At 44.4% G+C, this 17,745-nt stretch overlaps 1 protein-coding gene across 1 annotated transcript in view; it reads left to right on the top strand.

Moving 5' to 3' along the window:
* BMPER (BMP binding endothelial regulator) overlaps positions 1-17,745 on the top strand; it is a 174,542-nt gene that overhangs the window by 32,935 nt on the left and 123,862 nt on the right. The window contains exon 5 of the mRNA XM_014452760.2: positions 1,217-1,299. Within this exon, the coding sequence (XP_014308246.2) occupies positions 1,217-1,299 (83 nt within the window). The remainder of the gene's footprint in view (positions 1-1,216; positions 1,300-17,745) is intronic.

The following is a 17,745-nucleotide window of genomic DNA, read 5'->3' as shown; positions in this document are numbered from 1 at the left end:
ACAAAGGGCTCTATATCCAGCTTTAAAGTGAACAGGTCCAGCAGCCACATCAGGTGGATGAGGGTCATACTTGTTTCTTCTTGGAAGGTACCAGCTGCTTCAAGGCTTTGGTGGGTTCTGTTGATGAGTTCAGTTGGCGGGCCTTGAACACTCACTCCCAGGGGCATGAGGCTGTGTTTTGCAAGAGCCCCCTTTGCTGAGTGTTGGCCGGCAGACTGCTGCCTCCAGCACTGTCTGTTATGTGGAGAGTGACCTCAGCTATTCTGGCCAAGTACCTCTGAGCACGGACCTGAGGAATAGCTGACAGTCCCCCCATGGCCTGGGGGATCGGGGATTACTGGCCAGCTACGCTCTAGGTCATTTGTGAGATTTGTTACGAATATAACAGTGTCCTGAGCATCTTTCTGAATGGGAGACACCTCCTGGGCTCCTGGTCCTATTTTTATCCATACTTGGTGGGGGAACACAACCCCTTTAACAGGACAAAGGGTGGGACTGAAAACCTGTGGGTACCTCCTGACCTACCTTTGTGTCTTCTTGTCTTGGTGCCTGGTTATTTGTACCGTGTGGCCAGTGGCTCAGAACTGAGTTTAAATCCCAGCTCTGCCACCGGCCAGCTGGGTGAGTTACTTCTTCTCTCGGAGCCACGTCTTCCCCATTTATGGGGACAGTGACAAAAGCCCCCACTTGGTAGCTCACTGGTGAAGATGGAGTAAAATCATGGGTATGGAGGGCCTGGTAGAGGCTGGGCAGTTCCTGCTACTCACCGAGTGGCAGCTCTTTAGGTCATTTGCTGTTTAGCTCCTTATTGATTTCTCTCACTGGGACTCTTCTGTTTGTCGCCTCTGGTCCCTCTGGCGTTGGTCCCCCTGGCCGTGGTCAGTGAGGTCACGGTGAGTTCCACAGGCTCTGCAGGGCTCACGACTGTGAACTGTGCCCCTCAGACTGACCTGGGCCCAACCTCTGATGTGCTTTCAAGCATCTTGAGATTTTGGGGCCCATGTCAATCTTTTGTACTCTTTTGGTCTTTTTTTTCCCTCCCTCCCTCCCTTCCTTCCTGTCTTTCTTTTTTCTTACTACGAAGCGATATTGTCCTCTGGTTAAAGAGGATGCTCTTCGAGGTGGAGATGGGAGATGGATGAGCAGTGGATAGAAAAATAGGGTCAAACTGAACAAAGGCTGCTGCCCTCATTAGAAACTCTCCTTTGCTTTCCAGGCTGTGTGTTTGAGGGTGTGCAGTACCAAGAAGGAGAGTACTTTCAGCCCGAAGGAGACAAGTGCACCAAGTGTTCCTGCGTTGTAAGTACTGCCCTGGGTGGTCCGAGGATGTTCCTTCTGGTTAATTGCAGCTGGGACTCACCACGAGCAGCCCTGACTCTCCTTATAGTCTCTCCTTCTCTCCCTCCTGCTATGGAACCCGGGGGAAAGCTCATCTCTCTACGGCAGGTGTATTGCTCGATCTTGGCACTGTTAGCATTCGGGGCTGGGTAGGTCTTTGTTGTGGCAGCTGTTCTGTGCAATTGTAGGATGTTTAGCAGCATCCACGTTCGCCCTCAGTTTTGACAACCAAAAATGTCTGCAGATACTGCCACCTGTCCCCTGAGAACAAGGTCGCTCCTGATTGAGAATCACTGGTCTAAGGAATGAGGGGAAGAGGGTGACTTTCCTCCACTTGCATCTTCTTTGGGGAGACACGGATTCTCTGCTCTTTGGGCAAAGAAGCTTCTTGCTGGAGCAGCTGTTGAGTTTTTTAGTCAAATGGGAAGCAGATGGGGTCAGCTCGCCTCAGTGTATTCTGTGTGGTGGAGAACCTGGTCTAAAGATTGGTCAGTTGCGTTGGGGGAATAAACAGGAGGAAGTGGCCCCTAAGCTGTGGGTTCAGGGTGGAGTAGGGATTGGTGAGGCAAAGCCACAGACCTGCCTCTCCAAGCATTGCTGACTTGTAACTCATGTACCAAGGATATCTTCAGAGTGCTTAGGAATGAAAAAGGGAACTTTGCTGATGTGATGATGTTGAGGGGATCTTTGTTTTTTAATTTCTTTATTGATTAAGGTATTACATATGTGTCCTTATCCCCCCCACTATCTCCCCAACCCTCCCACTCATGCCCTCACCCCCCTATTGTCTGTGTCCATTGGTTAGGCTTTTATGCGTGCATACAAGTCCTTTGGTTGATCTCTCCCCCTTACCCCCACCCTCCCCTACCTTCCCTCTGAGGTTTGATGGAGGGGATCTTTTTTATTTATGTATTTTAAATTTGGAGTAAAATCATTGGTGATGATGGTGGTCACAGTGATGATGGGAACCTAGTCTTAACAAGCCGTTCCAAGTTATTTACACCATATATTTTTAAAGCTTTTAATCTTTTGTCATAAAGAACATACAGTGTGCATCTCAGAATACTAGAAATAATGGGGAACTCTAGCATCGTAATTTCACCAAAGTAGAATCATATGTGGATCATCGTAAATCACAGCATTTGTCATTTCTCTACACGTCTTTCCTAAACCCTTTCCCCTTCCTACAGCACATACAGCTGAGAGAGTCCCGAGTGAAGTAAGCATGACCCAGAGGAGGGTGTTTTTGTAAGGGGAAGGGGGAGGAAAGAAGGAAAGGGGAGGGAGACTGGGAAGGAGAGGATATATGTGTATATGTATGTAATATGAGGTATATAATGCACATCATATTGTAATATATAAAAACAAAGATGATTGAGTAATGAAAATGAACATGATTTTGCATATTCAGATTCCACTTCCATGTGGATAAATAGCTTTGTTTTTTATATAGATAATTTCTATTTGCTATTAAATATTGCTTATTTTTTTTCCTATTGGCAGCTGTAAAGTTTGCTGATAATTTTGTGTGTGTATCCCATTCTTTTGGGTAGATTGAGGAAAAACAAGGCACCTCTTACGTAGGAAATTTTAAATCTGCACCTAAACAAACCATCTTTCCCGGAAAGGTATGCCAAGGCTGAGCAGATGAGCCTCCTTGAGGGGGTGGGGGTGGGATTTAGGACGTGGAAAGAGGATGGAAGATCCTGTAGATTTACCAGTAACAGGCATGTGAAGTAATTCAGTGTTGGGGAGCGGAAGTGAGTTTGGAGATCATATGCGCAGGGTCACAAACTCAAATGCACTCAAGGCGTTCGGAGCCCATGTGTTTCTAAACACAACACACCTGAGGGCCAAGCCCAGGGCCCTGGAAGTCCTGCTTTCAATTTTGGTTGAAGAAATAAAAGTTCAATGATGTTGGTTGCCCAGGCTTTCCCATTCAGTGAGTTCTCTGCAGACCTATATTCGATATATTTCTGTACCCCGATATCTGATGGCCCATGTTCTTATAGTCCTAATCCTACATTCTTTCTAGTTCCCTTTTGCTATCCTCAGCACTTTGGAGCCACTAATGGCTCTGATGTCCATCTTTCCACTGATAGGACGAGCGGCAGAGAGGACGGAGCCGTGCTTGGGGATAGGACACTTGGGAGTAAGTTTGGGTATGAGAGGGCCATCAGAGCAGTTTTTATTTTTGAGAATACAAAAATTTTTTTGCAGCTTGTTATTTTTTTTCTTTATTGATTAAGGTATTACATACATGTCCTTATCCCCTCTGCAGCTTTTTATTAAAATAGCCTGGGCGTTTTTTTTTGTGTTTTTTTTTATTTTATTGATTTTTCACAGAGAGGAAGGGAGAGGGATAGAGAGTTAGAAACATCAATGAGAGAGAAACATCGATCAGCTGCCTCCTGCACACTCCCTACTGGGGATGTGCCCACAACCAAGGTACATGCCCTTGACCGGAATTGAACCTGGGACTCTTCAGGCAGCAGGCCGACGCTCTATCCACTGAGCCAAACTGGTCAGGGCTTATGTGGTGTTTTTTTTATTATTATTATTAGTCCTCACTCGAGGATATATTTTCATAAATATTTGAGTGTAAGGGATGTGGAGAGACAGAGAGAAACATCAATGTGAGAGAGATAGATGAATTGGTTGCCTCCCGCACATGCCCTGACCAGGGCCGGGATCAAGCCTGCAACTGAGGTACATGCCTTTGTGACACAGCACACTAAAACCAGGACTGTCTTCTCTTCCAAACTGTGACATTCTTGCCCTTTAAAGCCACCAGCCCCTTCTTGCTGGGGAAGAATAGCTATTGTTAGATAGATATCCCCATCTCATTAGATTGCTCTCTGCCTCAGACCACCGCCTCTGGAGTTGTGCACCTGTGAGGAATCCTTCGTGAATATTACCCGTCTCTGATAAATGAATCTCCAACCCTTCCAGTTGCCCCCCCTCCACCCCAACTCTCCAGTAAGTACTGTATATGTCAGCTGGCTTGTGTTTCGTATCCAACCACCTTGGTTACACTCTTCAAATTTGGGAAGCTCTGTCTACCCATGGTTTTGTGATGTGGTGACGGAGGCGGACGACTGGAGAGGCACCCATCTCATCGAGATGGCTTCTTCAGATAGTGAAACACATGCCTGACCCATGATTTTACATCCTGACTCGGGTCGGGCAGTCTATACGGCGGGCGTTCCAGACAGCTGAGCGCATGCTGACGTTTGAAGATAACTGGAGAGGATTTCACAATTTCACTCTGACCCGTTCCAGAAGCAGAGCGCCTGACATTTTTAGGGGTGAATATCATCATGACTCATGTGAAGAATCCTTTCCTATTGCTTGTGAAACCGTATCACCCCCATCTACTCGGATACGTAAGAGAGCCAAGAGAACCCCTTCTCCAGAGTCCCAGCACTCACCAGGGGGTGCAGGCCTGAGCCCCTCTGGCTGTTCCTCAGCGTTGTCTGAGTCATTTAGCGTGTCTTCCTCATGGCCTGTGTTCAGTCTGAATAAGTCCTATATTTATTTTATTTTTAATAGGTTTTTATTGATTTCAGAGAGGAAGGGAGAGGGAAGGAGGGAGGGACGGAGGGACGGAGCGAGAGAGAGAGAGAGACATCAATGATGCGAGAGAATCATTTATGGCTGCCTCCTGCACACCCTACACTGCGGATCGAGCCCACAACCTGGGCATGCACTCTGACTGGAAATCCAACCATGACCTGGTTCATAGGTCAACACTCAACCACTGAGCAACACTGGCTGGGCTCTGTATTAATTTTAAAAGGGAAAGAAGCTGACTCTCTCCTAAGGCAGAAGGAAAGCATATAGTTTATACCAAGCACTGGTTAAAGCACACATCTGCCTCTCTTTTGCTTAATCTTGAGCTTTTATTACCTGCCTCATGGAACAGCACACAGCTCTGCATGCCTTTGTCAGGCAATTCACAAGGAATGGGGTGGTGGCAGTGGGCGCAGACCTTTCTGTGAAATCCCGTGTCTCCCAGGCCTCTGAGACCACAGACCAACGTGCCACTGAGAGATGTCTGCGCTCTCTTTTCGAGAGAACGATTTTAAGAAGCCTCGGGGCTCTGGGAAACTGCTGGCTGAAGGGGAGGAAGCCCACGGAGCTGTCGGACGCTCTTAAAAGAGTGGCAAGTCCTCAGTCTGTAAAAGCAGCCAAATTAACCGGCCAAGATCAATTACTTCTGCTGACAAAGGCGTATTAAGTTCCGAGGATTTTTACTAATAAACATGGGTTGTTAATGGGCTGTCTGTGATGAAGGAGCCGTGCTTTATTGGCTCTTGGAGGCCCTGAAGTCCATAAACACCTTTGCTCTCACTTACACTTCGGAGATTGCAAAGAGCTGTCTCCCGGGAAAATGAACTCCGAGGATGGTTGTTTGGCGAGAACAAAGGAAATGGAGATCTTCATGGTTCCCACCCCTCTTAGACCCAGGCCCCTGACCTCTGCCAAGTTCTTTGGCCTCCTCATGGGCCCTCCCTCGTTCTCTCTGCTCTGGCCTCTGGGCAGAACCTCGGGTCCTCACTGCACACGGTGAGGACCAGACCCGCAGCCTTGGCCTCACCCCAGAGTTTCTTAGAAACGCCGAACCTTGGGCCCCTCCCCAGGCCCACTGAGTTGAAATGCAGTTTCACAAGCTCCTCAGAGGATTCATTTGCCGAATAGAGTTTGAGGAGCTCTGGTCTAACATTGCATGGCCTTGACCTGGGCTGCTTTTTCTTCCTTCTGTCCTTGCCCCATCTGTCGTGCCCCATCCCTAGTTAATACCCACCCATCTGCCTTTAGAAGCCCGCACCTTCCTTCTGACCCCCAGACCAGAGAAGTCCTGTTGCCGAACCCTTCAGAGTAACCATACTTTACTTTCCAGATATTGAAAATGATCGCTAATATTGTTGTGATTGATCATTTTAGTATTTCACTTCACTGGGGTACAAGGCTGACTGTGTACCTTCAGTGCGTGGTCCATAAAGGGCATTCATAAGCATCGCTCAATTTTCCTGTATCCCCCACTGCCTCTCCCGCACTCTGCTGCTTTATTTCCCCGGCACTGTTAGCCCTCACCAATTCAGCAGGGAACAGGGAGATAGATGCGCATCGCAGTTGATGGCGCTCAGAGAGGAAGACGGATTTATAACCCGCTGCTGGAGCACTTATTATAAATTGCATGGAATGTGGATGACTTCCCTGGAGATCTCTGGCTTTGAAAAGTGTTCTCTCAGCCTCAGAAGTTGCCACTGCACATGGCAGCAAGACGCAGTGGCAGGAAGTGCCCACTGATGATCTGGGCCACACTCAGACTTGACCTTGCCCTGAAGCAAGGGGGGGAACCTCCAGTCTCTCCCTGTAACAGTGTCTGGCTTCAGGGTGCGCTTTGCTGTAACAGGAAGCACTGGGCCATCCCAGCAGCTCCGTGGTCACAAGAAGCCACGGCCACGCAGGTGCCGTATTCCCAGCCACACTGCTGTTCCTCTGGTAAGACTGGGACCCGCAGCCGGGACCCCCTCGTGGCCTCCGTCTTACTTGTAACGTGCAATTCAGCGCGTTTCCATTACAGGCTGTCTCTTTGTCTTTTCTGTCTAGAGGGAGGAATTTGGCTACATCTGGGCAATAAATTGGAGAATTGAGCAACTATTGAGTGAATTAGATCAATGTGGGCCCCAAACCCTCCGAGTTGTTTGCAAAACTATGCTGAAATATTGGTGGTGTTGCTGCAGTGTTCCATTTGGCATCGTGGGTGTACCATCACTCTGAGGACAAGATGGTCTTGGTTTGGAATAGTCAATGGGGGCGGGGGGTGGGAGTAGGGCAGGCTTTTCTTTAAGAGCTGGATAGCATTTAACAATTAGGAGGGGCCTCCAACTTGCTTAGGAACTGGCCGGTGCTCTTGGTGTTTTATGTTGGATGGATCTGTGCAGTTGTGATCCATCTGTCAGCCGAGGCTTCTATTGGAAGGTCTGCTGCAGTGCCATTCTCTTTAGATTGAATTCAACTATTGTGCGGGAAGGGGGGTGTTGGACTGTTGCTTCTTGACAGTACCATCCAGATGACCTGCTTAGAAGACAAAGTTGGGTTTATTGCTTTCTGTGGTCGTTGATCATTACCTTGACAGAGCCTTAAAATAGTGTCTTAGAAGGAAAAGTTTCCGAAATCAATAGGGGGCCTAATTTTATTTGATGTTGAAAAGATTGGGAATGATTTATATTTTTTGAATTCTATTTCAGCCCCGCCTCATATGTTTTCAGGCCAAATCCAGAATTTTAATCCCCATATATGTCTTTACTTTTTGTGTTGTCTAAGGTTCTTTATATAATTTATAGTTGAATCACCCTGTAAAGTTATTTTTCTACCCAGGAGCCACCATCCTAAAAATGAGTCAATAGGGAAAATAGTTAGAAAGAAAACTTCTCATATGGCATTTGAGCATTTAGAGGAAAGCACACAGTTTGGAAACAAATCAGCAAGTGAATTAATTACAGAGACATTACTAATAACAATCGCTATTTTACTGAGTGTATACCCCATGCCAGACGCTTTAACGTTCATTTTCAAAATTGTTCTGCAGCAAAGGAGGTATTAGCCCCATTTTTTTGATGAAGAAGCTGAGGCTCTGATTAGTTTAGTAGCTTGCCTCAGGGCAAAGAGCTAATAAGAGCTGAAATCCTGAACTGCCTGATTAAAAAGCCACGTGTCATTTCTCTTCCATTCTCTATCCCTCCCCACCAACCAGTGCAATTCTGGGATATTATGTATGAGTGTTTGTAGGCATTTGAAAGTGGGAAATGCCACTTGGAGGGAGTGAAGAGCAACCAGACATTTTGAGGGAGAAATAATGGTGACGTGACATGAGCATCTGCAAAGAACCCCAGTTTTGGTGCAAGAGATATGAACACACGAAGATGTGAATTATTCTTCCTCTCTCTGAAGTTCACAAGTCTAAGCAAGTTTAAACTCATACCAGATTTCAGCCTTGGGCGCTCAGCCGAGTGTCTGTCACCGTGATGCCAGAGGGGGTGAAGAAGGCATATCTGTTACCCTCAATCAGCTGGAGAATGGAGACACCGCATCTCCAAGCCAAGAAGCTGTGAATACACACAGAAAATGTGATCGTTGCTGGGACAGAGCCATTCTTGTTGTCTGTGCTTCCAAAGATGGATAGAAATACATGTTTATCTGATGGGACCCATCTATTCCCTCTAATGAAATTGAAGCATCAATTTTGGAAAGCCTTCCTTGGAGATTATATACCTAGACATGCGTCTCAGTGGTTCTGTGAATTAAGTGCATCCTCCTGGTAGGTTGAAGGGGGCAATTGTGTGATTGCTTTTGAACAGTTGCTTTCTCCTGTTTCTCTAAGAAGCAGATGCATTTACAAATTTGAGCAAAGTGTGGAATAGACATTGCGAGTTGGTAGAAGAATGAGCTCAATCAATGAAATCTTATCCCATGTATCCTTGTGAAAATCATTCCTTTTATTTTTTTCCCCTCTTCCTTTATTCTCTTAAAGGCCTGCCACACGATGAGCCCCTTTCAAATCCCGAAAATCCCAGGAAAGATACCAATTTTACTAAATGCTGAAGAGGTTTCCAACTCTTTATGCATTCCTCTTTCCATCTTTCCATCCATCACTTATGAAAAGTGGTCATTTATTAATTTAAGAATGATAAAATGTCTCCTGTGCATTAGACACTATACATTAGGCACTGAATGCCCAAAGATGAAGGGATTTCACTTTTTCTCTACAGATAATTACAGTGCATTGGCTTAGATATATTTCTTAAAAATAACCCCCAAATCAAATCATTCTGCAACAGTGCTGTGTTTGCTATGTATAAGGTAATAAATATATGTGCCAACATAAGATATATGGTAATTATAAAAAGTCCAGATATATTGAAAAACAGAAATAATTATGCAACTCAAAGTTAATTACTAATGATATAATTTGACATATTTTCTTCCAACCTTTTTTTCTTTATATTTACATGTAGTTATATAACTAGATAGGATCACATTTTGTATGTAGTTTTGCATCCTGGTTATTTTCATTTAATATTATATTGTGAGCACATCTCCATTTCATTAATAAGTCATTGTAAAATAATTTTTAGTAGTTACATAGTATTCTATCAGTACAGTACGTCCTTGGGTTACGTCGGAGATCCGTTCCTATGGCGATGTAACATGATTTTCGCCGTAAGTCAGAATCCACCTACATAAGCACCTACGTCACTCATGTGGAGCACATACACAGCAGTAATGAAGTGAAACAGTAAAAAAAATTTAAAAGAAAGAACAATTCCTGACCTTTACTTGTGGTAAATACAGCAAATAATAAAAAACATAAAGCACATATGTACATACATCGAAATGACAGACTTTTTTTTTTTTATAAATAAATGGGAGATGGCGACGTAACCACAAAATGACCTATGTCGAGCCTGTATCCTGTCATTAAAAAATAAATTTATTGGGGTGACATTGGTTAATAGGATCATATAGGCTAGAATTTATTTAATAATTTTTCTGGTATTAAAATTAACACTGTTTTCAGTTTAAGCTATTATGAATGATGCAACAAACATCTTTGAAAATTAATCTTTTCTTGTTTCTCTGAGTATTTCCTTCCAGTGGTCGGCAAACTGCGGCTCGACAAATCGCGGCTCGAGAGCCACATGCGGCTCTTTGGCCCCTTGAGTGTGGCTCTTCCACAAAATACTGGCTCTTCAACAAAACACCGGCTTCTGCGCATGGGCCACGAAGTTTCAATTGCACTGTACGTGCGCGCCCGCACGTGGTATTTTGTGGAAGAGCCACACTCAAGGGGCCAAAGAGCCACATGTGGCTCGTGAGCCGCGTTTTGCCGACCACGGCCTTAGGCTAAACTCATAGGATAATTAGTGAATTAAGGATACAAACATTTTGAAGGAGTAGTGTGTGTGTGTGTGTGTCTGTATTGCTATAATACTTCATATAGGTACATACATGTACATATGTGTATATTTTCCTGTCTCAAAACTATTTCCATTTGAGAATCTTGTTTTCACTGGTGTTTGGCTTTTGAAACTGAATGTTTTTCATACATTTATTAGTCAATTGTGCTTCTGTAAATTGTGTGTTTTTATTCCTCATTTTCTATTGAGCTATTCAAGTTCCATTGAAGTCGACGTGCGCACTATGGATATGAATCTTCTGGTAGTTCTGTAAAGGTATGTTTTTAAGAACTCTGAAAAAACTCTGTGTGCGCACTTTGACCTTAGTGTGTGTTGCATGTTGGATAATGGCAGAGTTTGCTGAAATCCCGTGTCTTCTTCCAGACTTTTCTTAAATCTAGATCCAAATATATTAACAAGGAGAAAAGTGAGTCAACATTGTCAGCTCCCAAGTTTAATTAGTCCAAGACTTTTCTTTATTTACGCTCCTCTCTTTCCATCTCTGACTCCCTCATTTTAAGATGGTGACCTTTAAGATAGTGACCCTGCTCCCAAACTAAAATGACGCTATTCTTTGAGTTCCTACAATGCCTCTTCCCTTCCCCATGGATCTGCAGCCTCCCGCCTCTCTCTGTCTTGGCCCAGCCTTCTCCTTCTCTCCTGACTCAGAGTGAGGAGTGTTTGAGCTGCTTTCCAGGCCTGATCATATATTTGGGCTCTTCCTCCCATCCCTTCCTGCCTCTTGGTCTTCTTTGTTTTAGATTTTAACTTAAAAAAATACTGATTGTCTGCCTCCTAGATGCCCCCTACTGGGGACTGAGCCTGCAACCCAGGCATGTGCCCTGACCAGGAATGGAACCGTGTCCTCCTGGTTCATAGGTCAATGCTCAATCAATGAGCCACGCTGGCTGGGAATAGATTTTAACTTTTTTGAGGACAGGCCAGTGTACCTCACACCTTTGAGTATAGTGTCTTGCATGTCATAAGCAGAAAATACTGGACTAAATGCCTGGCCTTAACCCTTTTTGATTTGAGTATTTATGTTCTTGAAAATGAGTTATATGATCTAGAACTTTCTTTCTTCTTACTTGGCTCTTTGTTTCAATCTATTCACTGTTTCTCAGTGAACATGGTGACATGAAGCATTTATGATAAATCTGTAGAGAAAGAGAATCCAATCTAAAGCATTAAAAGAACCACCTGTTGAGAAAGCTTCAGAGTAGCTGTGTGAAGAGGATGGGGTAGGGCTGGGTGAGCTCTGGCTCCTCACAGATAGGATCGCAAGTATAAGAATGCATCTTCCTGTATGTGAGAGGAAGAGAAAGGAAACAGGAATTAATGAAAGGAAAAAGAAATACTCTATTTTGTTAGCAAAATCGAATAAAATACAGTGATACAGTACTGTAGAGTATTTCTTCTTTTTCTTTATTATTATCCTGACTTTTTTTCTGGTTTTTATTATATTTTTCAAATATCATTCAGTATGATTTTGTGTTGTTTTAGGTGTGCAGCATCATGGTTAGATGAGACCTTACCTGTTTTTTAAATGGGAGCCTATGGGTCTGCTCCTCTCTTGGTTGCCTTGTTTCTGCTTCGTGGTGACACCTACCTCCCCACCCACACCTCTACCCCTTTCCCTTCCCCTCCCACTTCCATTTTCTTTTCCTGATAATTTCCGGTCCCCCCCTAAGCTGTCCCTCTTGGATTCTCATCAGGAATCTCCCACGATAGCCTGTGTTAATAAAGCAGCATCATTCATTTTCATTGCTATCCTGGTCTCTCCTTGAATAGCCATCCCAGAGTGCTGTATACACTAGATATTCAGGAAATATTTTTTGGATGAATCGATTACACAGTTTGGCACCTTTTAAATGTCATTCAAATGTTCGATTTGGAGGGTGGCAGCATTTTTGTGGTCCCATGAATGGCTTCAATTATCATTTCCTTTGAGTGGAATTTTAAATGGTACCACTTGTCAGCATAAGCAGCGATGTGTTCGGTTCTCCCAAAGATTGGGGGGTACTGAACCGCAAACACAGGAGAGAATTATTTCCCCTGTGTGCGTCCAACACAGTCTTCTAAAGTCCATCTCTGAGTCATCAGCGTGAATCATCCCCCGTAAGCCCACCGAAGCCCTCTACCTGGGTTGAGAAGAGCCAGCTTGAAAAATTGAGCAGCCGTTAGTGTTTAGAACGGGGACAGGCCTCCAGGATCTGGGCGAAGCTTCTGTGTAAGGAGACCGTGAAATGTATAAATTACCTGGAGTTATAGCCCGTGTCAGATGCCTCAGTCATATAATACCTCGCACTACTGTTTCCCTCCAGTGCCTTTCTGTTCACTATGAGACACATAACAGAATCAGACAACGCGGTCCCAGTTAAAAGTATCATGTTCCAAATGTCCTATGCAAGGACTTTTCAAACCTCGGACTATGGCTGGAGTTAAACAACAGGAAAACAGATACATTCATAATGAATAAGAGGACATTCCCTTCAGTGAGGGGCAGAGGTACCTGTTTCATTTTTGGTCAGATTAAATAGAAATTTGTAATGTAGTCAAACATCAATAAAAATAGTTATGCATTACACAGGAATACCCCTTGTTCCTACTTTAAGAACTAAAATTCAATAATAGAAAAATTGCTTTCTAATTTCGAAATGAGAATGGAAATTTACGCTCACCGCTTCAACACGGATGCATATCTTAACGTTGTCATCCTTTAATGGGACAACACACGCTTCCAATGTACTTCCCCATGTTTGTTGCAGGGCTGTGTTGACCTCAGGGCTCTTCCCTCACCAATCTGAGCTGGGGACTGTGATTGGTAGATGACAGGACTGACTGTTCCTGACATCGGTGGGAAATGAGTGTCTTTTCAGTTTCAAGTTCAAGAAAAGGCGAAGCGGGGACTCTTGAGACTTTCTGGTTTTGTTATTAGGTTTTCAGCATCCACAAAATTCATAAACAATGGACACAGCTGTCTTTAATAACACAGCCTGCCGGCGGAGAGAGCCGAGCACACGCCAGGGAACGTCAGGCTGCAAGAAGGCTTCTCCAACACAGAGATTTTCATATGCTGAAGCAAGATTGCATTTTTAACCAAACTGGATGTTTACCCGAAATGTCTATCAGTAAGTAAAATCATTTGGCCAAGCGCTAGGAGAAGTGGAATGACCTTTTGGTATTTTTAAAAGCCTTCCATTTATTGCTGTATGGTTCTGAATGGGTTCAGGCGTGAAGATGGATCCCTCAGGAGGCATTGCTATGGGCAAAGGATTTCAGCATTGGTTAGACCTGAGCTGTCCAACGTGGTAGCCGCCAGCCACACGTGCTGCTGTATTCGCAACATGGCTAGTCTGAAAGAAGGCTGTTTGCGTGAAATACACAGCAGAAGTTACATCCACGGCAGGTATGAAAAGAAGAAAAAATGGGGAGCCATTTCTTGGCAAAAAAAAAAAAAATAGCCAGGGACCTTATGTTTTCTTCCTCTAACTAGAACATACCCAATATTAAGGCAAACAGGACCTACAAAGCCGTTCCATACGCAAAGGGTCTTATGCAAAACGAAAAGGAGAAGGTCCTTTGCTTCCTGTTGTAGAAACAAAATAGAAGATTTTAGAGAAACCACTGCCACCGCCATCTTTTTCTTTATTAAATAAAAGAAGCCCCAGCCGGTTGTGAGGATTTCGTGCGTGGGGTGATGAATACAAACCCCCTTGCCTAGTAACCAGCACTTAGTAGGTGCCTTCTCTTCTCTGCAGGACCAAATACGTTTCAGTGACAGTCCTTTCGATGGTGACCTGTTTCAGTTCAGGGCATTTATGTCTATATCGAACCTCAGTATTTAAAGGCAGAGTTTTCTGATGGGTTATTCTGCGGAGAAACCTACCAGACAGCTGCTTGGTGTCCGATTGCTGCCCTTCGCCCAGAAGGCTGCACGGGGAAGCTGCCTCTTTGCCCGCAGATGCCGGCGCCTCGCTCTTTGCTCGGTGGGAGATTGGATTTTGAAGTCGGTCATTCTGTCTCTTCCCTTAAGGAGCTGCTGCACTTCCTTAGGATTTCATGATGGGGAGGCCTGAGCCCCATCCGGGTCACACTCTAACCCGCCCTGTGCAGTGGGAATATAAGGGAGTCACACATGCCATTTTAGCTTTTCTAGTAGCCACATGGAAAGAAGAAAGAGGTGAAATGAATTTTGATAATACACTACATTTAATCCTTTGTATTCGAATATTATTTCAATATATAGCATTATAAAAACATAAATGGGACATTTTACATTCTTTTTACTTTTTTCGTATTTGCTGTGTATTTAGCTTCCCGTGTGTAATTCCCATGAACAGCGCTTCTTTTAGACTAGCCATGTTTCAAGTACAACAGCACCCGTGGCTCCTGGCTGCCACGTTGGACAGCTCAGGTCTAGCCAACGCTGAAAGGTAAGAAAGGACCAGGTCTCACACCCACACTCAATGGGACTTCCCTCCTGCCTAGCTCCGTCACGTGCCACATTGGTGTTCTCTTTGTGATCTGCCTGGTTGATACGTGCCAAGTGCCAAGACATCAGCATGGACGTTGTAACCAGCTAGAGTGGTCCTTTCTAAGGGTTCGCCTCCCTCTTCTCTGAGTCCTCCAAGGGCGCCCCCTCTTTTTCAGCCAAAGCTCTACCCCCAACCTTATTTTCCAAGATTCCCCCATCACATAAGCTTTTCCAGACACAATGGACTCCTTGCAATTTCCCCAACGTTCCAGACACACTCTTACCTCAGGGTTTTGTATTTCTAGAGCCACCCCTGTGTCTGGAACATTGTTCCCCAGATGCCTAGGTCTGGCTCCTTCATCTCTTTCCAGGCTTGGCCTGAGTGTCACCTTCTCAATGATGTCTTTCCTCATCAAGTATTGTCTAAAATGGTGATCCTGCTTTGCTACCAAAGTCCCTCTGACAGCTGCTACTCCTTATTAAATCCACCTTGGTAATTTTATTGTCATCTGAAGTACTTTATTCCCCTCTGTCCCCTCCCCCCCCAGACCCCCCATCCTATCTCCCTGAGAATACAAGCACCATTAAGACAGGAACATGGCTTTGCTCATTGCTGTGTTCCACTACCTAAAATGGAGCCTAGCATATAGTAGGCTCTCAACAAATATATGCTAGATGAATGAATGAACAATACCAAGCAATACTAAGAATGTAGAATTTTAATCATAGTATTTACCAACAATTGATTAATACTTCGTGCAAGTCCTAACTACCACCCTGCCCCAGATAAACGGAGTTGCCTTGCTTCACTTGGAAAACACAATTGCATCGTCGGTGCCTTAGCTTTGCTCTGGTTTGGGACTCCCTCATGGACCCCTGTGTTGTTCAGGTCAGCGAGACCCCAATGGGAGTCTGGTCAGCGCCTTCCAGTAGGCACTGTGCACTCTCAAATGGGGACTTGTTGGACTGTCAGAGCAGATTCACATTCATGCGTTCCTGAGGCTTTCTTTCTTTGCAAGTAGATCCTTAGGAATTCTCAAAAGTTAGCAACTCTCAAGTTGACTATTTAACAGAGGCAGGTTGGATTACCTCCTGTCTTTACAAATCCACAAACCCTACAAACAGACCTCTCCCGTTCAAGCTTAGCAGAGTCCTTGAGAACGTTGAGAGCATGTGCACAGGGTCAAGGCTGAATGGGAGGAGGGGGTGTTGTTGTTGGCCGGATTCGTGGGGAGCAGCGCTAACCATGGGGTCGTGCAGCCAAACAGTGTGATGTGATCCTCCGGCTGCCGAGGGCCTGGCAGACACCAGAGTCTGGCGCAGTGGCCGCCTCGCTCTGCAGAGGAAAGGCCAGTCTAATTCAGGAGCCAAATATCTTTCTGTTCTCTTACTCATTTTTTTTTTCTTCAAGAAGGCATCGTTTCGAAGGCCTCAGCAGGAGGGAAGTGTCCTGTGTCGGGGGCTCTCTCAGATGAGAAGACAAATATCCTGTCTAGTGGCTGCTCAGCTCCTGACCTTCCCACAATCCTCACTGAACAAGCCAAATGCTTTTCAAGGACTGATATTAAGCTATGTGTACACTTGGGGCCTGGGGTGATGAAGAGACATGGGGACAGGGAACCCATTTTATTCTCCGGTCTCTCTTTGAAACCTTCCTTCTGTTTCCTTCTTCTAAAGACCTCTTTGGTTTCTCCCACCTCCTCAGAACTTCAAAGGTGACCATGGTTGAAAATAAGTTGGAGACCTTTGCCAACCCTCTAGTAGGGGGTGTAATATCCAGAGCTTCATGGTTAAGATCTGCAAGTTTTTCACTTGTCTGGCACAAATTGGTTGATGATGGTGTTCCTTTTTTCTGGTTGTGATTTCTGTAACAAACCCATAAATCTCGTAATATTCATATGCTGAGTGCCCAGGAGGGAGAAGCGAAGGTGGGAAGGAGGGTTGGGGACACCTTGAGCTTTAGAAGCTGTGTGACTCTAATATACCTAGTCTCAAGTGCCCTTATGACTCTGACACATGTTAGTGTGGGAGGTGCAACCATTTACCCATCTTCCCCTCTTCTCCCAGGGTCAGCAGGTTAAACAATTACTTTCAGCTGCAAATGCTTTTGTATAGCCATCCTTCCTCACACATTTTGTAAACCACATGCTTCTTCAAGCATGCCATGTCTTCTCATCTCTGTGACTCAGGACAGTGGTATTTTATGTCTGCAGTCTCTTCCTTCTGTTCCTCTTCTAGACACCTTTGAAAAGGAGCTTAGATGTCATCTCTTGTGAAGCCTTGCCTGGTCACCCAGATTACTTGCTCCTTTACATGCGCTTTGTACATGGCTCACTATTACATCTATCACATTGTTGTGTATATTTGTTTGTGTTTTCTGCATTTTAGGAATACTCATATATGTCATGGTATTAGGAAGGATAGCCTCCATTTTTTTCATTGAGAAAATTCAACAGAAAAAACCTTTGTGGTCAACTTAGATAAATATATTTGGGGGGTTTAGATGGGCTAGTCAAAAGCATACATTTTAATTTTTATCTTATTAATTTAATTATACGTACATATTTAACACCACTTGTTATATGAAATGCTATTTAAAGAACATAACTGTTCTATTATCATATCCCATAAAACAGTTTTATTCAAACTGATTACGTGCATCCTCATCATGGACCTTTGACGTTGGTAGGGCTACTGTTTGAGTCACATCTTGGTTTTCTAGAGTAAATCATCTTCATCTCCATTTACGGTGTCTGGGATCCAGTACTTATGAAGTCCATGCACTATGTTGTCACAGGTCCCACTGATAGGACATTAGAGATACTGGTTTGTTTCACTCATCTCTAGGGTTATATTCATGTGTTGAGTTTCACCATGCAACTACATGCTGTACCACTTTTTAATATTTTATTTAGAATAATATTCTATGCTTATTAAATGTGAACTTTTGCTCCAGGAATAATC

Source organism: Myotis lucifugus, unplaced genomic scaffold (assembly GCF_000147115.1).
Source record: "Myotis lucifugus unplaced genomic scaffold, Myoluc2.0 scaffold_18, whole genome shotgun sequence".
In the NCBI taxonomy this organism is placed as follows: Eukaryota; Metazoa; Chordata; class Mammalia; order Chiroptera; family Vespertilionidae; genus Myotis; species Myotis lucifugus.
The sequence above is the reverse complement of the archived record's forward strand: the minus strand, read 5'-3'. Positions and strand labels throughout refer to the sequence as shown.